General features: G+C 37.4%; 1 protein-coding gene across 1 annotated transcript; it reads right to left on the bottom strand.

Annotated features, from left to right (window-relative positions):
* Positions 1 to 156: 156 nt before the first annotated feature.
* Positions 157 to 9932, bottom strand: LOC103805115 (nuclear receptor ROR-beta-like). The gene is given in 7 exon segments (XM_009077749.1): positions 157 to 632; positions 1103 to 1215; positions 5242 to 5352; positions 6479 to 6586; positions 8521 to 8610; positions 8613 to 8643; positions 9813 to 9932. Coding segments are annotated over 7 exon segments (678 nt in total). The 5' UTR covers positions 9882 to 9932; the 3' UTR covers positions 157 to 476.
* Between the last annotated feature and the right edge of the window lie 2388 nt (positions 9933 to 12320).

Raw genomic sequence — 12320 nt, 5'->3', positions numbered from 1 at the left:
CTACAAATTTCCACATGCATTAAACTATCTAAAAACATAGAAGTAGACAAGTCTAATCAGTGGAATTTTCTTAAATTATATTTGAACAATAAACAGCAAGAGTAATACTGCAAAGTACTGCTCTATTCCCATGTATATCTACAATAAAATTCTAGGAACAGATGTCTCCCAAAACATCCCCCAGTAAAAGTAAATTTAAAAAAGGTAACACCCAGTGTCCTATATTTGTATATTCATTATCAGTTCAAAAAATTAAAAAAAAACAAAAACAAAAAACAAAGCAAAGAGAAAAAAGACATCCCCACTCAGAGTTGCATATTTACATTCTTCAAACTGTAGCGGTGAAAAATAATTCTATTAAGTGCAGGACATTCCTAGTGTTGCAGTAGTGACATTTCTAAGTTCTTCATGAAAACATTTCTTTTTGTCTTAATAGTGATGCATTCCATGACTACGTGAAAATTCTATTATCCCCTTTACTTGCAGCCAGTGGTTGAGTCTGGATTGAAAAGCTCCTTGTATAATGGAGGAAACAGTGTGTTCACTATGTCTGGATGAGATTGCTTAAATACCTGTAGTTTCTCTCCGTGCAAGTTGCAAAGTGCAGTAATGGTTGGTATCTTGGCTATTAACTGTGAGACATTAAAAAAAAAAAGAGAAGCATATTTCATATAAATTACAGTTTCCAAAATGAACTTCATTAACATCTTGCTCAGTAACTGAATGTGATACTCTAAGCTCCATAAAAACTACCCATTCAAAGGACTAGACACTGTTCTTACCATAAGAGCCTAAATGCAATTGACCCAGAAGCTTTAGCCAAGTGCCAAAAATGCATTCAACAAGAAACTGCCTCCAGGGGTATTTTTGAGGCAGTCTCATTTTCTGATAGGGTACCAGTTAAAATGACTAGTATATTGAACAAAAGTGGAGTAACAGGAAACAGGAACAAGAGTCAAACAAGCCTATCTTCTCCTAGGCATTGCAAGCACATAGTGCACTACTTTTTGCTTACATTAATATGGCAATACATGCACAAATGGCTACAAAAGAAAAGACTCATGATTGAGGAAGCACTTAACATTTGTTTTTAACAACTTACCTTTGTCAATGTCTCCTCATCGAGGTGGTTCTTCTGGATCACATGTTGAAGTGCAAAGTAAATCTTTTCCTGAAGCTTCTGGACCTTCCTTGGCTCTATTAACCAGGCTCGATCTGAGAAACAGGAAAACAAGATGTAAAGAATGCAGATGAAGGGCATGCTTATGGATGAACAGAGTGCACCATGCTGGCAAGCATTCACAGCAATCATAATTCCCATGAGGAAGGACTGCATGGTAATTAAGACATGGTTTTAGAGGCAAAGTGATCATTAAAGGATCACCTGAGAGTTTAATTATCGCAACTCGTCAAAGGATTACGTGAAAGTTTAATTAAAATATACAAAACATACAGGAACACAATGTTGGCTCTGCATCTCTTTGTTTAAAACAGGATGTTAGCAATAACAATGGGAATAGAAATGAAACATGGCCCACTCATTTTACTCTGTTGGTATAATGAAGTGTTTTTCTAACTTCATACTTGCTAGGTGATAAACATGTCACGTTAGCTCAGTGTTTTAATACATAAATAATAAACTTATTGATCAAAACAGTTCTTTGAAAGTAAGAGAATATAATTATTTAAAAATTAAAATAAAATATATCTCATTATTTTCTAGGCTAACATTTTGAGAACAAATATATTCTAAACAAAAAGAAATGGCTTCCTTCAAAAAATTCTTTAATAATTCAAAAGAATTATGTTGAAATGTCTTGAAGTGCAAATTTCTCATTATTTAAAAATGTCTTCTCTAAACAACACAAAATAAAATATCTGGGAGAATAACAGTTGCAGACACAGTTGTTGGAAACCTATATAGCTTCTACTGAACTCAAACCCCAAGTGCAGGACATTGTCCTTAAGATCTATATTCTCACAAGTCATAGCTCCTGGACACAAACACATAGAACATGAAGTAGCAGACCCCAAGACAATCTAAAATCATTAATACAGTGTGCTTGCAGCACTATTGAACTTCTGTTTTCCCATGCTGCAAACTTGTTTCTTCCTCCCTCAATCCAGACTAATTCTTGGGTATAGATTTTAGCTTTCTAACAGGAAATGAGAAAATCCATTTTATCACAGGGCATGAATCTTCATGTACAAATTCAAAAGTTCAGGAAAATCTCCTTTCATTTTCAGACCTTCTTCACCCACTCCCCATCACTGAAATAATCCATAGAAGTGGTATAAATCAACCACTTCAGTGAGCACACATGCCACAGAGGTTGGAGCTGAACAGAAGGAGCACAATTCTGTCATTTGTCTGACTGTTTGGAGAGGGGTGTAAGAAAAGTGTTCATTGACAAAACCAAACGTCTAGCTACTTAACGGATGATCAGGAAAAGAAAATAATCTTTTTGCAAAGCTTAGAAATCATGCTCCCATAAGGTAAGCCAAAGAATCCTGTGCTATCAGTGGCCATAGAAACAGAATTAACTGACAGCACATGCACCATTGATACAGTAAGCACACAGTACTACTTAGACTTCACAGGTTAGGTGCCAAACTTCATGCTACTGCAAAAACATTTCTTTCATGTTAAATCAGTGCCTATTGTGGCAGACTGGAGCTAAAAAGATCTATCATATAGAGCAATCCTCAAAGATTTAGCTTTCTGTCACAAGAATAACCTTAAAAATAGACTGAGGCAGTTGAAGGACAGGTTTAATTACTCACCTGTCATGAAATATGCTGCATATTGCACAAGAATTCATGACAACTAGGCAAAAATTTTATAATGGATGCTAAGTTTCTCTCCCAAAATGTGTTTTCTACTACCTGAACACCATCTGAAACTTCGGCTGGAATTTTCTAGGTAACTCTAGCTATATTCACAAAAGTGCAGGAAAAAGTCAGTAGATGAATGGCTACCCATTAGAGATATAAGAAGCAGTGCTTCAATTATGTACTTTTCTGTTTGGGTTTTGAACTTGTCTATCTTTAAAGAATGAACCAGGCTAGAGAATAGTGAAGGAAGGATGAGAGACAGCTTACAAGACCTGCTTTTGCAAAAAGCAAGACAGAAAGAAGGATGGCAAGCCAGAATTTCAGAAGAGGGATTGGCATATGAGGGCAGCCAGGTTAGTGTCTTGCCATATGGCTCTGGCATATTTGCAGGTGGAGATGCCTTTGCAACCTCTACTGGACCACTCCTACAATATTGTAACTTTTAAAATCAGAAATCAAGTTAAAGAATCACCTTTAAGCAGTGTGGTTATGTCCACCCTAACTCTGGATTTGTGCTCTGAAATAGAGGGAAAATGGGTCTGACACTGGGCTTTGCAGCTTTAGTAAATTTATTAATGGATGTTCTTAGGTCCCCTTACTCCCAATGGGACTGCTCTGTTTCCTGTAAAGTGCCTAAACACTGAGATCAAGAGCGCAAGAATCAACTTTCAGGATTACGACTTCCATAGGAAAAAACCTTCAATATGACTACTTCCCACGGGGAATCTTTGTAATCTTGTATTATTGTACAGAAAGACTGGTGCAGGTACTTCTGTGATGCAGTGATTAATTTTTAAATTTTTACATAAGTTCCTCTGATAAAACTTTTTATTGTGAAGAAACCAGAGCATCCAGTGTGGAAGGAAATGATTTCATGCTCTGTTATTTACTGTTACCATTTTTGTAAGAAAATAAATAGCAAATTCCAGTGTATTTCAATCTGGCCTATTTTCCTTGTCTTCTCAAACTTAGTAGCCCAGCTGATGTGGGAGTTATTTACACAATCCAAATTTGCAGTCTTTTTATGGAAGAGGAACTGCTTTCACTCATTTATGTGCTTCTGCAGCCCATGACTTCTTTCTTATTGAGTCTTTTATGACTAAAGTTACACATGCTCACAGACTATAGAAATAAGCAGTCTGCCCGCAACAAGCACTTTTACTTTATTTTTTGTTTTAGTTACAAGAATAGGAGACACTGCATATATCCTTTTGCTTGCAAACTGAAGGGGCATATGTGAAACTGCAGGTATTAGTTAGAATTTTGATGCCCATCTAGTTTTCCAGAAGCAAGCACTAGCTGCACATCTCTCTGTCACCCTCGCAGCTTTGGTCTTTTCAGACTCAGGGAGGGCTGATGGGAAAGGACACATCAGGACATTGCAAGTACACTGTCTCAGAAGAAGTCTGGACATGTGGGAGACAGTACACAGGCAACTCTCACCTCTGCACACAGCTGGAACACCTTTGAGTTGGAAATGGTCATTGTTTGGAGGGCTGTCTCTGCAGCATCTCAGCCTAACACCCTGAAGTGCCACTGGCTCAAATATCTCTGAGCAGATGATGGAAAGAACTGCTCAAAGCGAAAATAAAAGGAGCAGCGTCCTTTCAAGCAGGTGTCATTAATGAAGAGAATGAACATGTTGACACCATCTGTTCCAGTCTAATTCTGTCTAACATAATCTCTACCACAGATGTGCAGAAGGGCAAAGTGACCTAGAGGAAGTCTTCAGCAGAAAGAGCTGAAAAAGAATTCATGGTGAGATTTTTTTGTCAGTACCTTCCCCGAGGCATATTCAAAAATCCCATGATAAACTGTGAGCTTGTCTACTAGATCCACCTTCTGAGTCAACTCAGTCAAGTGAGCTGTTTTCTGTGATCAGCCAGGGAATACTGACTTAAATGTATGTTTGGCTACGCAGAGTTATGGTACATGAACACAAGAAAAAAAGCATGTTGCACCTATAAACACTACTTCTCATCAGGCAGGACTTCATACAGATTTTTACTGCTCATCTTATTCCCACAGATAAAGGCCATCATAATTATGGGCTATCTAATCTGCTCATGGCAATGCTGCTTCCTGAAAAAGCTAGAAGGAATATGCACCTCCTTGAGTACCATGCTTCTCTGTGTGTGGCCTGGAGGAATGTCAGCCTGCACTGCTTGTTTGCACAAACCTGCTCCATGTCTGTTACCTCCACACATTGGATCTGCTTCTAGAAAGTGTAATTCCTGATGGTCTACCAAAGAGAGAGTGAGACATATTTTGCAATTCAGGTATTTTTCCATTCCGTAATACCTTGCTTAACATTGCTTTATACAGTTTAAACAGTTATTTAGGTAGGTAGAAATAGAGGTGGACAAAGAGGAAAAAATAAGTGTGGTGTTCAGAATGACAAATTACCTGGTGATATCAGAACAGCAGATGAAAACAAGGCGATCTCCTCCTCAGTCAGCTGTAAGGAACATAAATTCTTAGCAAAATCAAATGCTTCATTTACCAGATCATCAGAACCTGCAGACCAAAGAGGACAAAATCAATGCTAGAAATTTATTAGCTCTTTACCCTGCCATGAAAAGATATTGTCCTGGTGTCAAAAACAATGAGTGAATATCTCTACTTCTTCAATTTTTTCTCCTGTACTTTTAAATTTTTCATTAACTATTAAAATTCCACCTAACCTGAAAATGTCACCAAAACACACTGAAGCACAGAAATTATCAAGAATTTGGGACAAGTACAAGAACTGAACAGACATCTTTGAAGACAGATATCTTTTCCTAATATGGAAAGAATTGCTATTTCTAGACAGATATTAAATTTAAGACGTATGAATGGCTAGTCCTAAATAACTTTCACATATATAACTTTACTAATTAACAGTACCAATATTTATGAAAATTTGTGAAAACATCATGAAGACCAAAATAAATCAACCAATACACATTCATAAATATTTTAAACTTGTAAAGAAGTTTTATTCTTATCCACACACAAGGAAATTATACACCTATATGATAAACACATGCATTTGAAGGAAATATGGCTCTTTGAGTTTGGTCCTGAATAGATTTCTGATAATATCAGTCTCATGAATGGGCAAAATACATCCATTTAACTATTAACATTTCAGGTAGCACTCAATATCATGTTGAGAAATTAAGTAATTTTTCTACTCATGAATCTCAATGACCTTACTTAAAACTTCTGGGAAAAACAATATTTTAGGCCTGTTATTATGTATGTTTTGTAGTAGTACACCATTTTAGTCCCCTCACTGCTGGGTCTAAAATTGCCTCCTGCAGGACACAATTAGTGGGAGTGATTTGATGTATCAAGCATAATTGAACAGTGAAGATAAACAGCTCGACTCGTGCCATAAACTTGTTTTATCAAAAATTCAGATGGCAAAGAAATCCATTCAAAAACCCTTCATGCTGCATTTTTTCATTAGAGAAAAATACCTATCACCACTAGCAGCGCTAGCAGAGTCACCTTTTTTCTTTTTCTGTTCCAGCCTAGACATGTGGAGGCTAGGGGATTCAACATTTACTGTACATTGTGGGTCACTCTTTTCCTAAAGACAAATCTCTTGCTATGTGCTCAATGTAATATGTTGAAAAGAAGAAAAGCAACATACCCAAAGCTTTAAACATTTGCATCCCTCCATACTTTCCTTCAAACAGAACAGTATTGTTGAGTGGGTTGAAGGCACGGCACATTCTCACCAAAACCACTTCCAAGCAGCCTATGAGACAGAAAAAAGCAAAAGTACCACATATTACTGCCTAACAATAGAGTGTAGGAAATCTCAAGAAGGTATGTCAGAAGACATCAGTTATATAAATATCATCAGGGATAGAGACTCTTTGAAGACACCTAGATTATATGTCTCTGAATGAGACAAAAAATATCACTGTCTGCTTTGTATATAGAAAGGGGTAATTTCTGGTACAGTATGTTTCTTTCCTGCTTTGCAGCAAATTGGCAGCCTGGACTGATTCTGAATTTAGACCTGGTCAAAGAAATTCAGTTTGAAATATTTTATCCTGAAAGTCAGACATTTATTGAAACTAATTTTTAATAATTAACCCCCTTTTAATACCAAAGAAACAGTTTAATTCAATGCTTATATAAATCCCAGCTTAATTTGGCTGTAGAGGGATAACACCACAAAACGTTTTTAGAGAGAAAATAAAAGTTAAAGCACTGTCAAGAACAGCCCTAAAATAGGTTTTACTTTTGTTCCCATTGTATGGCTGTTTTGGTTTATTTTCTTCTGGTTGTTGACTAGCCAAAGGAAGCATTCTTTTTTACTCCTTATCTTTCTGTATTATTTCCTAACAGCAAAAATATGCAATTGGGAATGTGAAAGGCAAAACTTTAAGCATCCCTTAACTAAATCCAAGTCTAATTTAAGATGAACTCTGAATCTGAGGATTCTTTCGCAGACATACTTCTGAGAGAAAAGCCCTGATTTTCTAACTCCTGCTCAGCATTAACAGCAAAACAGAAAATAAAATCTGACATATTTTTACATGCTAGAATTTAACAGTTTTCCAACAGTACAGTCAAATATATCTTTTCCTGAAGGTGCAGCTTTGTTCTTAGCCTTGCCAGTGAAACAAAGGAAGTTTCCTAGGGGTGCACTGGTATCTGCAGAATTTACAAAATTAGTATGAGATTAATAAAATGTAGTTTTTGTGCTACAACTGCTTTTTTTTCCAGGAGGTTGCCTGTCTGTTCCTAGGGTCTCTATATCACTTTCCTATCCACTTGTGCCCACCAACAGAGTCCAGCCCAGCAACAAGCTACAGTCTTCTGTGTACAGAGTAATGAATCACACGGGCTTCCAGCCTCAATTAAGAGCTCTCTTTTCAAATAGGAAGCACTTTAACGAGCTGCCTCACACAGCATCCTACCTTTTACACATGGAGGGAGCAAGAAACGGATAGGACAGGGTAAATGTAGTTAACTACTAGTTGTAGTTCTTGTGGTTCACTTGGTCATACCATTTCACTCTCCTGAGTTTGGCAGTGTTACTACATAGTGATGATAAATCTTGTCATGAGTCTTCCGGAGGCCAGAAATTACCAAGTCCCTTGACAAGTAAGGAAAGCCTTTTTACTGTTGCCCTTATGCACACACGCATGCAAACCCATCATGCAGAGAGCATGGCTGGAGCACACTGTCATAATCTGCTCTCATTTATTCTGAAACCAACTGGCACTAGTGGGGATTTTCCCTCCTGTGCACTGACTGTAGGGTATTTCTGTAGTCTCATTAAAAAGATTAGAGATGACCACAGAGACAGGCCCCAGTAAGCCTGCGTTCATTGCACTAATGACAAGTGGGGATTTTACAGGGCAGCAGATGACTGATTTGACCAGCTCAGTTCTCGGGTTCCTTCCACCACATGTCAGGTTGGAGACTGCAGTTTCTGCTATTGTTGTGTGTGTGCATGTACTTATACAACGAACTGTAGAGGGAAGGGGATCAGAAGGCAGTAACATGATTAATATGGAAAAATACAAAAGGGTTAATGTAGCTAATGAAACAGACTGAAATTAGGGCTCCTTCAAAATTAAAATGATTTGTAGAATAACACAACAGGGCGCATTTCTAGGGTGCTGGGTGCTAAACCAGCAGTTTAGTAGTTTAAAGCCTCTGGTGTTTACTCACCTGACTTAAGGAGAAGAATTTGGTCATTCTGGCAGAGCTCCATGAAGCCAGTTATGCGCTTTGCAAACTCCACAACGTACTGGATAGCGGAATGGCACACTGCTGCCACAGAGCTTCTCTGGTCTTCGGTAAAACACACATGGGAAAGCAAAGCAGTGAGCTAGAGAGTATATCAGTGCATTACGTACTTCAGGTGGCCTTGCAGACAGGCAGACTGCCCAGGCTCCATACTCATTCCCAGGCAGAGCTAGCAGCATCTCTGCATCTCAAAAGTACCCAACACTTCTCATTAGAAGGGTGTTTTCACAAGCTGATTACCACAGTCATCTGAACTCTGTCATTACCTCTTCAAAGGAGCAGAATGCATTGCTCAGTGTTAAAATGTGATTCTAATTTTGGTTTTTGTGCAAAATAGACTAACAGCAGCATATGAAATGTAAACATCCCATGCAATGTAAACACTGTAAAGAAGTGGCACAATGCTATTAATTTATTCAACAGACTATTTTGAAACTTCAAATAATATTTAATTAAATATTATTGCAATCTGAACATAGATTACATCCAAATTTTGACTCCTTGATAATAATTTTCCTTGCACTCACATGTGTAAATGCAAATGGATGCTCTTGGCTTCAGGCCACACCTCTGTAAGCTGTGGTGTGTTTTTGTTCCTGCTAATGCTGCAGAGCCCCTCGGATTTCAAAGAACAAGCTGTAGTGTCTCCTGTCTCTTACACAATCAGCTAATACGCCAGTTGAAGTCTGACTGAAGACTAATGAAGCCAGTGCAAGAGGCACAGAGATTACTGTTGACTGGACTACATCTGAAGAGTTGCCAGTGGCAAATAGACGAAACTTGACCCAAGAATCACAGAGGCAGAACAAAATAGTATAATGAGATCGTTTTTTCACCTAATTTTGAACAACTTCAGTTTAAGGAGTACTTTCAGTTTGTCATTGTCTATTGTATGTAAGTGACAGATATTTGTTATTCACATAAAAAGCAGATGTGTTTTTAAAATTCTAAGGAAACAAAATTGTGCTGACTTATTTTCTTAAAATCCTTACAACAAAGGATCCAATCATGATCACATTAAAGTCAACTGAAATTCTGCATGAGTTTTAGATCTGTGATAAACAGACGGAAAACTAGATTCCATGACCATTTCATTACTTTGCTTTCAGTAACCAGCTCCTCAAAGATATTTAAGATGAATATATGAAACTCATCAGTCTATTCTTGCCAAGTAAATTACACAGCAGAAGAGAAAGCATACTGCAGGACTGTACCTTGCTCTGGTAAACCTTAATTTCTTCATACGTGTGGGTCTGCCATGCCAGCTGATGTAATTCCTCCATTGTGTATTGACATGTCTCCAAATGAGATTTAATGATATTCTGTGCAATTCGATCTGTGAAGAGATAAAAAAATAGCTTTCATGAGACAATGAACAGTGATTTATAACAGTAAAATGTCAAAAACATTGAAGTTGTTGGAAAATACACATTTAACAAAATTAACCTATTCTTTCCAATGTTAACTCTATTTTTTATTTTTTTGTTGTTTCTGAAGATGACTTTCGCAAAATGTTTCGGTACGCAATCCAAAACCAAATGATCTCGATAAACAGTGGACCTGCACATGAAAATAACAATGATTCTTGTGAAACTAAACAGAATCTTTCATTCTGAAACTGATGTTTTTAAATGTCTTTAAATAAATGCCATTTGGAGATCTTGGTTACTTGGACAGTTTTGTCTGCTCCAAGCCTGTGCAGTCACTGGTAGATTCTTCTCTGCTGGAGAAGAGGAGGGACATAGCTGTTGATTATCACCCCAGCAGGGTACCTCCACAGGCTTGAGGTCACTCAAGGTAATCTCTCTCCTCTCACTCTGTAGATGTTTGCTTATTTTCCTCATTGCCGATTTCTTCCAGTTCTGCTAAAAGCATTAATGTGTTGAACTCAGTGGCCAGCATGTTTCAGAGCTGCCAGGTCTCACAGAAATTGACTGACTGCTCAAACTTGACACGGACATTTGCATTACCTTGTGGTGACTCAAAGAGATAGGAAACAGGTCTCTTTTATTCTCACTTTAGTTTTCAGCTTGATCAATTTCTGATTTAGCTCAAAGAGCAAGGCCACAGAGACTGGTGTGAGCAAGGACTAAAAGCTAAAAACTAGTAGCCTGGGTTTTGGAAGGAGAGATAGGGGACACAGATCTTACATACAGGACCAAGTTACTTTGAAATGATCATGCAACTGCAGCCTTAGAAACTACTTCATGACATGGAATGCAGGATGCAAACAGAAAGGGAAGCGTTCAGTGCTTTCCTAGAAATGCACTGAAACTATGAGTAAACTTCTTAGAGAAATATTTTAAAGTAGACCTTTGCTCTTTAATCCAAAGTGCATAAAAAAGATACAAAAACTTCCAAAATGAATTCATTCGCATTGGAAATTGAAATGTCTTGATAAAACATATAGAAAACCTGATGATTTCCTATTTTGCAACTTTGAGACCTACATGTCTAATCAAGCTCAGTGCTTCAGCCTGAAGACATTGCTTAAGCCAAACAACTTTCAAACAAAGGAACAGAGTTGGAGCCGCAGAAGAGAACTGAAGCCCTTGTGGCAGCACTTTGCTTTCACAGAAAACATTTGTCAAAAAAGGGAAAGGACATTGACAACGCATTAGCCAAACCTCAGCATAGGAAGTAGAAAGAACTAGGTATGTCATTATTTGTTTACATCATCAGCATTTGCATAGAGTGTATACATCTAGAGCCTGGAATTCCAAAATAAAACTGTTTCCTTGGCCAAATATTGTTTGAATTTAAAAACACCCTCAAGAGGGAAAGCTAAAAAAAGAATGTAAACATGTATATGCTCTCTAAAACACTGCTACAGAAGTGTTATTAAAAGGACAGATGCCTGTGCTACTGTTACAGTTAATAAGCTGAGACTCAGTAGAAAGGTGCGGAAGAAAACGTGTTTCATGTTTGTGTAGTAAAAATAAAGCCCCCTCAACTGAATCTGTACAGATATCCCTTTAAAGGTCAACACTCTCTTTAGGTTTCTTGATGGAAGAACTGACTCAGGCATAAAGATAACTAAGAGTGTATATTAGTAAGTACAGTTCTCTACCCGCTGGTTTTTTTATGGAAGGTTGGGTGCAAGTCTTAACCCATGGTGGTAAGCTGTTGCATTTAGTAATAAAAATCTTACTGATAAATGGGCAACTTAGAATAAAGGGATGATTTAAAATACTTTTTTTAAAAGGATCAGCAAAGGTTTATTTGCATTTCTTTGATCAAGAAAACCAAGTAAAACCTACCATTTTTAGAAAGATCAAGTTTCATATTTTTGCACCCATATTGTTCTATTTACAATTTTAACTATATCATCTTCCTGGAAACATCCTTAACCATTGTAAACCTGATTACAGAAGTTAAGCTCAAGCTGTATTTTTTTGTCACTTATGTCCCTGGAAGGATTTAACCATACAGAACTAAGATATGATCAGATGAACATTTAGGCCTTATATCTAAAACACCAATGCAAAAGCAGGATTTCAATTTGTATTACAATTGCACGGTCTGAATGGTGAAGCATACTTGCTCTCCACACCTGTTGTCCAGTCTTTTTCTCTTTTGTTCTTCTTAGCCCAGCTCTCTAGCTTCTCAATTTGTAAGAAAAACTGAAGCTATTTACACTCTTGACATAGAGGAAAAGCTTACAATAAATGTCTCACCTAATTTCATATTACTACACAGACAGATTTTGAATCACATAGGTG

The sequence above is a fragment of the Acanthisitta chloris genome, unplaced genomic scaffold (genome assembly GCF_000695815.1).
Source record: "Acanthisitta chloris isolate BGI_N310 unplaced genomic scaffold, ASM69581v1 scaffold45646, whole genome shotgun sequence".
Classification (NCBI taxonomy): Eukaryota; Metazoa; Chordata; class Aves; order Passeriformes; family Acanthisittidae; genus Acanthisitta; species Acanthisitta chloris.
Note: the sequence above shows the minus strand (reverse complement) of the source record. Positions and strands in the feature narration are given on the sequence as shown.